Source organism: Hyaena hyaena, unplaced genomic scaffold (assembly GCF_003009895.1).
Source record: "Hyaena hyaena isolate Hyena2069 unplaced genomic scaffold, ASM300989v1 scaffold_645, whole genome shotgun sequence".
In the NCBI taxonomy this organism is placed as follows: Eukaryota; Metazoa; Chordata; class Mammalia; order Carnivora; family Hyaenidae; genus Hyaena; species Hyaena hyaena.
This window is the reverse complement of record NW_024081272.1, coordinates 372,646-387,354: the sequence shown is the minus strand read 5'-3', so window position 1 is coordinate 387,354 and position 14,709 is coordinate 372,646. Positions and strand designations below refer to the sequence as shown.

Below are 14,709 nucleotides of genomic sequence, written 5' to 3'. Positions count from 1 at the left end.
TGGTAATTATATAATTTTCCTTGGAAATAGACTACATTCTTGAATGATATTGAGAAATTAAATTATTAGGGCTGATCTCTAAAAATGATTCATTTTTAAATTTGAGAACAAACAAAATCTTGTTTTTTGGTGTGTTACTTGACTTCTAGACAAAACTAGATTACATGATCTTTACATGGCATAGCTATTGAAGTTTATTACATAGATAACCAGAGAAATTTTAATCAGTCTTTTCCTGACTATAGAGTCATGCCCAAATAAACCCGTAGAACTGGTAAGAAATGAATCCTCTCTTTCATGGCCCTTGTGTTTTAAAGGTGGGCTTTGTAGCTTCTGCAGCCCACAATAATTAGGCAGCAGTTTGATCTGATCCTGAGAGAGAGAATCCTCAAAGGGATTGATGATGTTTTCAAACTAAAAAATGAGCCTACTTTTGAGTAATCTGTGTCTTTTGGGCAGGACTCATATCTTTTATTTTAAGCCTAAATTACCATACCACTTAAGTACTGTTGTACACTTTGAACTGCATAGAAAATAAAAAGCTTTTAAATAATTGTTAAATTTACTACTGTCTTTAAAATTATCTCTCAGAGAGAAGAAAAGTCGTCTGAAGACAATGTCTATTTTGGAACTGTCAGTGATGATTCTGATATTGTTACCCTTGAGCCACCTAAGTTAGAAGAAATTGGAAATCAGGAAGCTATAATTGTTGAAGAAGCACAGAGTCCAGAAGACTTTAACATGGGCTCTTCTTCTAGCAGCCAGTATACATTCTGTCAGCCAGAAACTGGTAAGAACTGCATAAAGAATACACTGATAAGAGACTTAAGGTCTCCAGTGACCACCTTTTATGTATGTATAATGGTCAAGTTTTTAATATATTTGAGATTTTCTGGGTAAAACCTACTGTTAAATCTGGTGTTTTCTTAGATTGTAGGGCTTAGAACACAATTGCTATAACAATAAATACCATCTTTTATTAAGTGAAAGATAAAAAAATATATCTTTAAGGAGATTTGTTACTGTCTGAAACACTCTAAAATGTGTTGACGTTTTAGATCTTTAAAGGTGGGAGATTGAGTCATTGTAACTAAAAACAGGAGAAAGTTAAGATTTCTACTTACAGTGTACAAATTTTATATTCTAGAGATAAGCTGCTTTTTTAAGTCTGTTAGATCCTTTCAATTAATCATTTATTGGATACTACTTTGTGCCAAACAGGGTCCAAAGAGTGGCAGTACAAGCAGCAGCCCAACACCCCTGACCTTTGTATCTTTCATCTTAGATTGAGTTATGAAAGGTGTCTGTTTTAAGTCACATTATTAATGCAGTTCATGCCTACTGCTCAGATAATTATTTGGAGGTTAAAATGTGAGTTACTGAGCTAATTCCTTTCTATATTTCTTTGGCTCAGTTGAATGGATGTATATACAACATCTTTTAAGGTGAACATAAATGTTAAGACACAAAGTTACTGGAAGATAAACAGACCTGGAGTAACTCACCCTTATTAACCAATATCTTGAGCTGTAACTCAAGGATGAATTTTAGGAAAAACAAGTTGGTACACTGCTAAGTGATTCCAGAATGTCCTAATTTGTGCAAAAATAGGAACATGTCTATTTTGGATCATTTTCTTAGAGTTTACCGTTCTTTAATACTTACATTTGCCAGAATCAGACAATGGAATTTCTGTTATTCCACTTTAAGCTAGTAGAGATTTTTAGTTATATAATTTAATGGCGAGTTATTTTCAGTTAGTATATAAGAACTTGAAAACACTTTATTCAGATATTTAAATACTCAACTGTCCTTCTTATTGGTGGTCAGCCTTGTTCGAATGGTATATATGTAGTTCGTTTATTACAAGGACTAATGAAATTATTTTGGAACCTTTTTTGTTCATCAGATTTTATTTTGTTTAAATCCAGGATTCATGCTGTTTCAAGTAGTCTTCGTTTTTCCTATTTTTGGAAGACTATAGATGCTGGTTTAGTTTGAGAATATTCAGGGGCCAGAAAAAGTAGTCACATTGAAGCAGGAGTATTGCAGAAGAGTCTAAGCAGTCCTTTAAGAAATTGATGATACAAACTTAATTTTTTTCAGTAACTTGGGCACTTCAAAGCACATTATTCTAATTTTTATCTCCATTCTAAACTTGGACTTCTTGGGAATTTTACAGTTTCAGTTAAGAGAAATATTTTATTAGGAGTATTTCTATCCATTGCTATCTCTCCCAAAGGAGGAAGTTATTTCAATAAAGAAAGTATTACTAAATACTTTACAACATGACATTTTGGATTATGTTGAAAATATTATATATAAATCCATTGCTAAGAGTCTTTGGTTTTGTTTTCTCTCTCTTATCTCCTCTATTTTTCTTGGTTTAATTCCCGAGTGCCTATTATCTGGTTATTTTGATTTTTCCTTTCCATTCTTCTCCCTCTCTGTAGGATTTCAACTTCAGGTTTTTTTCTTCTTCTAAATTAGATTCTGGGAGCAATATACTTTTTATTTGAGAATATTCTCCACTGCTGCCAGAGGATTCTCCCCTAAGAAAGCAAAGTTGGTAGCTGTAGAAAAGTTCGTATTGCATATGTTTTTTTAAAAGGCATGCTGTAAAATTTTGATGGAGCACAAATAATGATGTTAAGTGATAATTAAAATAAGTATTTTCAATTCTCTTTTTCCTTTTTAGTCCTTATAACAAAGCTTTATACATCTTTTTTTCCTGTTTATTCACAAAAGAAAGGTGGTGGGAGAAGCTGTGGAAGATTCCTGAATGCATAAGGGGATGGGATGATCAGCTGAAACACCATGTTCCTAGCCAACTCGCTTCCCAAGGTGGTGTGACTAAATCTGATCAGCTTTTCCAGAGCTGAGTGTGCCTAGTCACATTTACTATTTACTTAGTGCTTTAAAGATATCTGTTGCCATCTGTGATACTCTAAACAGGTGTTCAAATTGATCTTGTAATAAAGCTGGCTGAGCTTACTGCATGCCTTTGCATTGCCTGCATCTTGGACTATGGGCCAAATTAAGCTTTGGAAGAAATGTAATAATCAAAATACTTTAGCTATCATATGTATGGGTTAAAAAAGATGGAAGCATTAGATGAGATGAATTTATTAATATAGATTAGGCTGACTTGTTTACTGAGAAAATATAATGGCAATATGCTCACGTAGAATTAAATTAATTTTGTGACATTTCAAATGAAATTTGAAAGGAATTTTGACAAGTTGTTTTTGCATTTATCCATCTTAATACGTATTGCCAGAGAGTCTGACTTAAATACTCCAGCCATGATCTTGAATGCCTTTGTATTATGTAATGCTTTGTTTAAGTCTTCCTTTTCTTTCTCTTTGTCCAAGAAACGTAACCTCACAGCTGAGGCGACGGCATCTGGGAAAAACTAGTGATCAAGAATAACCTGATAAACATGATGGGCATAAGGGTCATGATCAAAAGATCTCTCAGTGGCATCTGTATAACTAAATATTAGGAATATTCATTCATTCAGTAGTTCTTTTTGTCTTTGTGTGTGTTGTTGTCAGTGTGATAGTTAACTGAATTCCTTTGTGATCCATCTTTAAAAAGTACTGCCTAACCTAAGTCACCAGCTTTCCTGTGGCATGGATATCCTGTCTTCTGAAGAACCGTTTTACTTTTTTGAAGCATGAGTGTTTGTTATTTTGGAGCTCTTTGTATGAAATTGAGGTTCACGTTTATCCTTTTGGTGCCTTTTTTTTTTTTTTCCTTCTAACTGGCCTATGGAAATTCTTACTACCAAGCCATCTAACTTTCTTTGTCAACATATAGTTTATTGACTGATGGAACAGTGTTAACAAATTATACATTTGAAAAAACCGAAGGTGATTTTTTTAGTGGATATACCTGGACTTGAGATTTGTTGTGGCTTTTTGTTGTTGTTGTTGTTGTTGTCCTTTACTATTCTTTTCATAAAGGAGCAGCACCAGACTAGTCCTTAATATCGGAGATAGCTGTTGTGTCACTTCCTCATGCTGACATATTTACTAGAGGGTTAAATTAATAACCTTCTAGTAAGAGTGGCAGTCGAAGGGAAGGGCTCATCTGACTTCTGGAAACCTGTGTTAAACTATAGTGCTTTGAACCTTGATTGAGGACTCAAGGAATGGAAATGAAACTAGGGTCCAGATACACCCAAGAAAACTTTAGGAAGTAGTTGTACTTTGTAAGTCACAGGAACTGTTTATATACCTCCCTGTGTTTCTTGAACAGTTGAGCTTAAATTGCCTCTATTTGATATTCAAAGAAGAGATTGAGAGTTAGTTTTTTTTTTCCTTCCAGAAGGAGTATCTGTTTATGGTTCTAATAGCAAAGAAATTTATTAGTCTATGAGAATGATTGTTCTAACAGTATAAACTATAAGAGAGGTTTAAAAAATAAAACCAGATAGACCCTCAAAGGCACAGAATATGATTGATTCTTGTGTATCACAGTTGAAATCTTTGATGTTTTGGCTTTATGTTGATAAACTTGAAAACTTGAGTGTTTGTGTTCTTTTGTTTTTATTTTTGGCTGTCTTATGTAAAAGGGAATGTAGGGATGGCATTGATTATTCTAAATCATGTTTACTGGAAAACACAATTCTAAAATTTTTAATATTTACATTTTTCTTTTTAAAATAGTATTTTCATCTCAGCCTAGTGACGATGAATCAAGTAGTGATGAGACCAGTCATCAGCCTAGTCCTGCCTTTAGACGACGCCGTGCTAGGAAGAAGACTGTTTCTAGTTCCGAATCTGAAGAACGGCTACTTCCCGAACAAGAAACCGAACCCTCTAAGGAGTTGTGTAAACGCCAGTTCAGCAGTGGTCTCAATAAATGTGTTATACTTGCTCTGGTGATTGCAGTCAGCATGGGATTTGGACATTTCTATGGTAAGTATTTGAAAATTGGTCATATAGAAACTGATGGTGTAGTGTATGGACCCTTACTAAGACTGAGGAATTCTGGGATCTGTTTTCAGTGTCCCCAGTAAATATATAACCTTGCAAAGCTTGCCATCTGTTTGAGTCTAAGTTTTCTCATTTAGAAAATGGGGATAGCGCTACCCTACCTATCTCACAGGCCTGTTTTTTTTTTTTCACTGAAGTTAGGTGTTATTTATTTAAGAGGTGCAGGGATTTTTCACATGCTTTTTATTTTTTAAGAAAAAGAAAGATTAAAAATATGAATTGCTTACCACGAGGCAAATCATCTTAATTTAAAATCACAAACTAGCTTTAATTGTGGCTTTATTTGGAAGATTATTTAAATCTCAGTTGAAATGGTTACATTTGAAATGTCACAATAATTGGTGCTCATTATTTTCCCCCTTAGGTTTTATGCAAGCATTATATTTTGTGACATTTGTTGCTGTTTCCATGATCCATATGAATTGAGAATTTATTTGTTTTATAATTTAGCATTATACTTTACTCATTATTATTCTTGTTAGTGTTTATGTATATTGATCATCTTTAATGCAGAGCTCTTAAAAGTGTCTTGGATGAAAAGAGGAGGGAATTCCATATGTTGTTATTTTTCATTTGGGAGCCTAACTGTTGAGTCTTAGTTAATGTGATTGTGTATACAAAGATAAGACTGTTTGAGAACTGAGCATTCACACTCTTTGCTGTATTAGAATTTTGTAAAACAAACAAACAAAAAAACCACTTTAAACAAATGTTTTAGATCTTGTCACCTTTACAGGTTTCAATTTGTCTTACATGAAGTACTCCTCTAAGTTTTTTGCCGATATGATCCGCAGTTTAACTTTTGGAATATTCTTGTTTTGCTAGTTCCTTTGAACAATGTGTTTCTTAATACAGAGTGCACCATATGTTAATTTTTGAAAAAGATACATTATTCACCACAGTGTAATGTTAGAACAAACTTAAGATAGTCAATCCTTGTTTAAAGTCAGAGTCAGTAAAACTTCTGAAAAGAAAAACTCTTCTTCTCTAACTTTATATTAAAAAATTAAGCATTTAGACTCCTGGTGGATATCTGCTTGAATTTAATACTGAGATACTATAATTTGTATCCACCCTTGAAGTTTGTTGTAATGGGTTTTGACTTGAAATATATGCTTAATTTTGTTATTATCTAGCTGCGACAAATGTATGAATTTTTGAGCATGATTTTTTCCCCCACAGGTAAACATGGAGGTAACAAAGGAGAAGGTCTTCTCTTAATCTTTTTTTATCTTACTAAAAAAATTGGACAGCGATTTAATGTTAATCCAAACTGCATTAAAACCCCACCAATTGCATGACCTTTAAGTATTTCATAGAAAGTATAATTTAGAAAGGAGTTCTTTCAAAATTAAAAAACTACTCTGTTTAAGATTTTGGTTATTTGTAAAATTTACTTTAATGATTATATTTAATAAAACACTTCCTTATACTTTAAAATTATCTTTCTGGATATGAAAAGCCTGGGTAATATGAAGTAGGTCTGCATTATGAGGAGATTGGCTTGGTGAACATATAAAAACTTCTCTGAATGACTGTTTGCTTTTCAAGGTCACTGTTTAAAGGACATCATATTTTTCTTAATTCTGGCACTTATCTCAACACTTCAAGAGCTCTTTTGAGTTGATTTCAGAGCCCGTTTGAATTTCTCATGCACCATGAAATTAGTCATTGCACTCCATAATCTATCATTTGCTTACTAATTATTTAACACAATATCTTATTAAGTGAATCACTCAGAACATTCAGCAATGTTGGCTCTGGATGAGCTTAGAGAATCAGATTGATCCTAAAGGAAGGGAAAACTAGCAGAATTGAGGATAGTAAAACAATGTACTATAGGTGATTGGTTCTGCTTTAGGTTCTAAAAGTGCTTACAAAAGTTTTTTAAAAATCTTCATGTATGAAGCACCTGTCTTCATTACTCTTCTTTTACATGTAGGCTATCCATATTCTAAATTAATAGTGGACTTCAGTTGATTTGATTTTCTCATGGAGTTGCTTTAAGTATTGATAGGCTACCCTGCTCTTCAGACATTACAACAGAATATAACTAGCTACTAAGTTATGTAGCACAGACAAGAATTACAGCTCAAAGGCTATACTTACTGAGTCATTCTGGAGGTGGTAGGATTTGAGCTGGGTCTGGTCTTATGCTTATAATCGAAGGAAAGTGGACCTTTGCGGCAATGGAGAACATGATAATCTGAATGTAAACTTTGCTGGGTTTGGGAGCAGTGAGAAGACTGACTGGCTTATAGCAAAGGAGATAAATCAGGTCACGTTAAGAGAGTTGTCCAACATATGCTGTGTAATAGTACTGCAAATTCAGATCTCAATACATAGTTTTAGGTTATATTCCAGGGGGTGAAGGAATTCATCCTGTCAGCAGTTTGAAAACAAAGAGGTTTTCTGTTATTTGGGGAACTACAGATGAATTTTCAAATTTAAAAAAATCTTAAATTCTTCTGAGTAATATTGAAACAAATTTGACATGCTTTTATAAATTAAAAAATTAAGAGAGGAGATGAACCCTAACAGAAGACTGTCAGAGCTGGTAACAGTTGTTTATAATTTGTCAAAAATTTTCTCGTTAGTGTAACTCAAGATAATTGAAGAAATTGAAGGGAATTTATTTTAGCAATAGGGGAAGAAATAGTAAACTATCATTACATCCTTTCATTACAAATCCTGTGATGTCTTTGATTAATAGAATGCCACTGTAGATGTTAATGTCATGGTTGCCAAATGTCTTTTACCTTATTATTTTTTTTTTAACATTTACTTATTTATTTTGAGAGAGAGAGAAAAAGAGCACACTTGTGCACATGAGCTGGGGAAGGGCAGAGAGAGAAGAGAGAATCCCAAGCAGGCTCCACGCTGTCAGCCCAGAGCCCAATATGGGCTCAGTCCCACAAACCGTGAGATCATGACCTGAGCTGAAATCAAGAGCTGGATGCTTAACTGATTGAGCCACCCAGGCGCCCCCTTTTGCCTTAATTTTGATTCTGTGTTGTTGTTGCTGTTGTTTTTTCTCTCATGCATGAAGAATGTAGCAGCATGTGAACAGCATGTCTTGGCAAATTAACATTGTGGTTTTTAGGGTGAAACATAGAGAATCCTTCTTGGTTTAAGATTTTTCACTGCTGGGATGGGGATGGTGGAACTCTAGCACAGACCTTTTAAGAATGCAGAATTCTTAAAAAGATTTGGCTGTGAGAAGGGTAGGTAATCACAGCCAATTATTTTCCTTGCCATACTTTTTGGGCTGTTAAACCATTTAGGCAAAATATAGTGAGAAGAAATAGACATTTTTATTATTCCTTATTGATTACATCCTGTGAATAGATTCCATGGTTTACACAAGACTTTATATACCTCAACCATCTCTCAAAAACAACAAACTTTGAGGCTCCTCAATATGGTAGGCCTGGCTTATTTTAATCAAAAGAATAGTAAACTGCTTAAGTATCTGTCAGTGTATGCTAAATTTTAAAAAATGTATTAACCTACTTGGCCTGATTTATATTAACATTTATCTACCACCGTTTGATGAATGACATCATGAGATTTTACTTATTCATTTTTCAGGCACAATTCAGATTCAGAAGCGTCAGCAGTTAGTCAGAAAGATACATGAAGATGAATTGAATGATATGAAGGATTATCTTTCCCAATGTCAACAGGAACAAGAAACTTTTATAGATTATAAGGTACATACCACTAATAAACTTTATAAAAAAGACTTGTTAGCCACTAAGTGTTGTGCTGTTCAGATAAGTACAAAGCAAATTATTAGTTAGTGAATAATAATATTGTAATTGGAGATTACTTACTGTGTCCTAGTCACTGCTGTGAGTACCTCACATACAGTATTTCTTAGCTCACCACAGCTCTGTGAATTAATAAGCAAGTATTAACTTCATTTCATAGATGGGAAAGAGGTTCAAAAAAATTAACTTTTCCAAGGCTAGCAACTGGCAGAGCTGAATTTATCTGACTCCGAAGATGTTATTTCTGATTACTATAATTAACATTTTAATTGATACTATATACAGAAAACATTGTTATTATTAACATTATTTTTACAGAATTGAGCAAAACATTTCCAGTCAGTAAAAAAGAGGAGTTTGTAGCCTCTAAGATCTTTCCTTGTCAAAGGAAATAATCAGCCAGTATTTTTTTCTTTGGCTTCTTGTTGGGTCTGATAGAAGAGAGAGCATGTTCTACTTGCCAACCTACAACTCACCCAGCAGCTCTTTTAATACCTGCGTGGATATGAGGACCAGCGCAGTAGCTGGTCTCCTATCTGGTTCTTCCATAAGAAGGGCATAGGGCTTGTAGGTAAACTCCAGGTAGAAAAGTAAGCTGTGGCTTTTTCCTCCATTCCCTTAAATTTCCTTTATAGTTTCTGTGTGTTTCCCTTATAAACGGACATGATTATATTTCTTTAAAAAAAAAACCCACTTGACATCTGAGTTCTTTCAGGCAGGGAACTACTCAAGTTATTTGTAAGTAGTGTAGTTTTTCCTGCCATGATCAAAGGATGTTTTAAAAAGTAGCCATTTTCTTTACCATCACAGTTTTTGGTTCCATAGGATGATGTTGGCTTTTAGGAGACTGACACTGCTTAGATCTTTACTGAGTCAGTTCTTGCAGATTTCTTATCTCCAGATAGAAGTGGTTTGGATTTTGAAGATCTTCATGGGAGACCTGCCCCAAGATTTGCTTATCAGGCACTTAGTTTAAGACTGTGGAGTTTACTGAATGCAGAATATACCCTCCAGTCATTCTATGGCCTCTTGTGCTTTTGTATTTAAAGATAATGCTACATTAGTCTGTACTACCCTGTGGTCCACATCCATTGCATACATGAAACTTGTTTTCTCTCACATTTAAAGAGCAGTAGAGATGATTATAATGAAATTTTAAATTTTTGAAGACTAATGAATCAGACAGTGAACTATCCATTTCAGATAGTTATTTTTCAAGTGGAAATACTGTCATTTTCTTAAAGGACTTTTTTTTGTTTCTTGTATATCAGATTTTTTTGGTCTCATTCAAATGGATCGCCATAAAGTTTGGTAAATTAAGTAAAATTTAAATATTATTTGCTGATTTATACATAAGATACTTTGATTAGATAATGCTATAACCGTTAACCTGTTTAACCATATTATTTCGTTTCTTGCTGTTTCGATGAAAGTTTGTTACTAATAATGTGAAAGAAAGGCCATTCAAGGATACTTTGAAATGCAGCAAAATTCTGTAAACCTAATTGAACATGTTTTTTTTCTCTTATCAAGGGTGCTGGCTTCAGAGTTACATTGCTATTCTGGTTATAATCTTTTCAGAAGATTATTTGAAATTGGAGAAATTAGTTATAAATGTTACCAAGATTGAGTCCTTTAAGAAGTTCTGGGAGAACCTGTAGGACTCACCTGAACTTTTTTAGGGTTGTTATAGACATAGGCAGGGTGAAGATCTTTCAGATAGAACTAAAATTATTGAAATGTTTTTCTTTTAGAGTGCAGGGAATATAAGTAGAATTTTTTGAAGCTTAAAGTAATCTCTAGCTATAATTTTACTTTTTATAAAAGATCATCTTCTTCACTTAAGGATCGGAGAAACCTATAGTCCTGCCTAAATTCTCCTTAGGAGACTTCTCAGGAGAGATTAGTCGTGTAGTCAAAAGATAGAAGACTTTTCTCCTTTTCTACTAACTTGTAAGTGGACCTAGAAACCATTAAGGATTTAATATGATTATGGGAAATAATAATCACTAATAAGCACTAATCAAAAGTACTCCTAGCTCTATTTTAGAAATCTTACTAGAGATAAACAAGGCTATAGCTAATTTTTTCCCTGTCTTTAATGTCTTCCAACATGCTCTGTTGTTGTTACTATTTTTTTAAAGAAACATTTTATTTACTTTAGGTTCTACACTCCAGCTTGGAGTCCAGTGTGAAGCTTGAATTCATGATCCCTAGATCAAGACCTGAGCCGAGATCAAGGACTGGGGACTTGCATACTGAGCTGCCCAGGGGCCCCAACTATGTTATTATTTTGATGTAGTTCTGTGCTGTGTATTTTTTTGCATATGAACCTTGTATTTTCTGATTTTTACATCTTGAAATACAGATGTATACACTACAAATATATATACTGAATAAAGGATAGTCTGCAGAAGTAGATACTTGGGGCTCCTGGCTGGCTTAGTTGGTAGAGCAAGAGCAAATTACTCTTGATCTTGGTTGTGTTTGAGCCCCACATTGGGTGTGGAAATTACTTAAAAATAAAATCTTAAAAAAAATAGATACTAAGAATTTACAAGTATTGGTTATATATGGTTATGTCTTACAGATTTAAACTGAGCTTTTAAATAGGGCATTTGACATTTTTCTTTCCTCTCTTTCAAAAAAATTTAGTCATTGAAGGAAAACCTTGCAAGGTGTTGGGCCCTTACTGAAGAAGAGAAGATGGCCTTTGAAACTCAGAAAAAGAACCTTGATACAGAAAATCAGTATTTAAGAATATCTCTGGAGAAGGAAGAAAAAGCCTTATCTTCATTACAGGAAGAGTTAAGGAAACTAAGAGAACAGATTAGGATATTGGAAGATAAAGGGACAGGTACTGAATTAGTTACAGAAAATCAGAAACTTAAGCAGCATCTGGAAGAAGAAAAGCTGAAGACACACAGCTTCCTTAATCAAAGGGAGACTCTTTTGGCAGAAGCAAAGATGCTGAGGAAGGAACTGGAGAGAGAACGACTAATCACCATGGCTTTAAAGGTGGAACTCCAGCAGTTAAGCTCTAGTGAATCATACAGCAACCCAGACTCTCCCAATGTAGTGACTGAAAAAAAGGAAATAGAAATCTTACGGGAAAGACTCACTGAGCTGGAGCAGAAGCTAAACTTTGAACAGCAGCGTTCTGATTTGTGGGAAAGGCTATATATTGAGGCAAAAGATCAGAATGTAAAACAAGAAACTGATGGAAAAAAGAAAGGGAGCAGAGGAAACCATAGGGCTAAAAATAAGTCAAAGGAAACATTCTTGGGTTCAGTTAAGGAAACATTTGATGCCATGAAGAATTCTACCAAGGAGTTTGTGAGACATCATAAAGAAAAAATTAAACAGGCTAAAGAAGCTGTGAAGGAAAATCTGAAAAAATTTTCAGATTCAGTTAAATCCACTTTCAGGCATTTCAAAGATACCACTAAGAATATCTTTGATGAAAAGGGCAATAAAAGATTTGGTGCCACAAAAGAAGAAGCAGCTAAAAAACCAACAGTCTTTAGTGAATATTTACACCCACAGTATAAGGCACGTACACAAAACCAGAATAATAGAGGCCCTGCTATGCAAAGAGAGGGAAGGAAAGAAAAGCCAATTCACTTTGAAGAATTTAGAAAAAATACAAAATCACAGAAATGCAGTGCTGAGCATGACTGTAGTGCAAATTTTGATTCTTTCAGAAAGTCTTGTTCTGGTGTATTTGAATGTGCTCAACAGGAATCCATTAACCTTTTTAATATGAAAGTGTTGAATCCTGTAAGGATAGATGAATTTAGACAGTTAATTGAAAGGTATTTATTAGAAAAACTGGATAGTTTTCGTCACTGGAAAGAACTTGATCAATTCATCAATAAGTTTTTCCTAAATGGTGTGTTTATACATGATCAGAAGCTCTTCACTGACTTTGTTAATGATGTTAAAGATTATCTTAAAGACATGAAGGAATATCAAGTAGATAATGATGGAGTGTTTGAGAAGTTGGATGGATATATATATAGACACTTCTTTGGTCACACTCTTTCCCCTCCATATGGACCCAGGTCGGTTTACATAGCACCATGTTATTATAATAGTTTTTAACATTTATAGATTGGGTAGCATTTTTATCATTTTAACATTTTGGAATGTTACGATCTGTAAAGTACTTTTTGTGAAGGAAAGAAAAGTCCTATTTGTAAAAGTACTTTATTGCTAGAGAATTTAGAATAAATTAAATGGAAAGATACAATTTTAAGTTAATAGCTATTACAAACTGAAAATTTCATATGATCAGTTTGACTTGCAAATGGTTTAATTTCTGCCTTAAAGATGCCTTAAGGAAAAAAAATCCTATTTTAGCCTATTTTGTTCATTATAGTTGATATAAAAAGATAATCACCCTAAGTAAAATTATTTTCATTTAATCTTTTATTTTTTTTACTCAGTTTGGGTGAACAGTTAGAGATTTCACTTTGAAATTGGGAAAGCTCATATGTAACAATTTGCGTTGACCCACTGGTCTAATTCCACTTACTGACTAAATTATGATACTTAATAGTTAGTACACAATTATCATTGATAAAAGTAGATGCAGATTTAGCAAGCTACAAGTTATAATGTGTGTGGTTTCTATGCATAATTTCTAAATAAAACTATTCACTGCTTATTAGCTTTATATTCTGTAGCCTGAAACTCCCCTAACCTTCAAATGTTAGCTTTATTTTTTTATCTTTGAGATAGTTCTATATATCTTTTTGAATAAATGTAATGTGTCTATAAAATAATGAGACTGATTCTGGTATCTTTAGTCACTAAATTATCTAGTGCCTAAATGAGCAAAACAGTTTGAGGCTGCCCTGATGAAACATGAAAAACTCTAGACATCAAGGAGCTCACAAGCTTTTGGAGAGTTAGGTAAATATAAGAAATGAAATGGAGGAATGGAGGCATTGTATATGGTGGCCTCAGCCTAGAGATGTTTGGGGAAGCTTCATGAGTGAGGTGGTCTTTGAACTGAACTTTAAAATGGTTTTTGAAGGAGAAATGAGAATTTGCCAAGTAGATAGAGTAGGACATTTTACTCAAAGAGAACTTTATTTGCACAGGTTTGGAGATGGGAAGACATGCCACTTTAAGGAGGCAAGGTAGTGCTTGAGTATGAAAAGAAAAGGTACAGATCTTTTGTGAAAATCAGAAAGACTTCATTTCATGCTAAAAGACTTGTTGCTTCATTGCATTTTGGATCATTGGCAATAGCCTCGAGGATTGGTTGGAAAGAGTGAAGCTGGTCTGGGTTGGTTCACTAGTTAGATAATGGCATCACTAAGGTAAGAGATACCAGAGTGTTTGGAGTACGGGGAATTGGAAATGAGAATTGGGCTTGGAGGTTATCTATTGACAGACACGTGGAAAGAATTAGTTGGCCATTAGATATATGACTTTCTAGTCAGGATTCTGTGTGCATATAGATAGTCTAGGCTGGGGGGGTTATCAGACTCTTGGGGAACACTAACACCTAAGGGGTTTTGGAGAAAGAGGGTTGAGAAGGAGACCATAGAAAGGCATCATGAAAATCGAAAGATCATCTCAAGTGAAAGGAAAATACAAAAGTGTGTCAAATGCTTTAAACATTAAACAAAAGAGACTGGATTTCTTGGGTGGGGAATTGGGTGGTCATGAATGGCATTATGGACTGTTTTCAGTGAGGTAGTGACAGAAGAAGCCTGATTATGAAGTTTGAGGAAAGCTGTAAATACAGACCTTGTTTATGAATCTTAGCTGTAGCTGTGAGAGGAAAAATAAAACTTTGTTTTGTTTGTAAGAGATATATACATATTCCTGCTGAGGTGTGAAGCAATGGGGAGTGATTGACTTTGCAGGAGAGGAAAAATAATGGAAACACATCTCATTATTTTATTGTCACATTTCTA

General features: G+C 34.0%; 1 protein-coding gene across 3 annotated transcripts in view; it reads left to right on the top strand.

Annotated features, from left to right (window-relative positions):
- Positions 1–14,709, top strand: part of CCPG1 (cell cycle progression 1) — a 39,508-nt gene that overhangs the window by 23,801 nt on the left and 998 nt on the right. For all 3 annotated transcript variants that reach the window (XM_039216571.1, XM_039216569.1, XM_039216570.1), the window contains exons 5-8: positions 592–790; positions 4,674–4,925; positions 8,595–8,716; positions 11,432–12,840. In XM_039216571.1, coding sequence (XP_039072502.1) covers positions 592–790; positions 4,674–4,925; positions 8,595–8,716; positions 11,432–12,840 — 1,982 coding nt within the window. The remainder of the gene's footprint in view (positions 1–591; positions 791–4,673; positions 4,926–8,594; positions 8,717–11,431; positions 12,841–14,709) is intronic.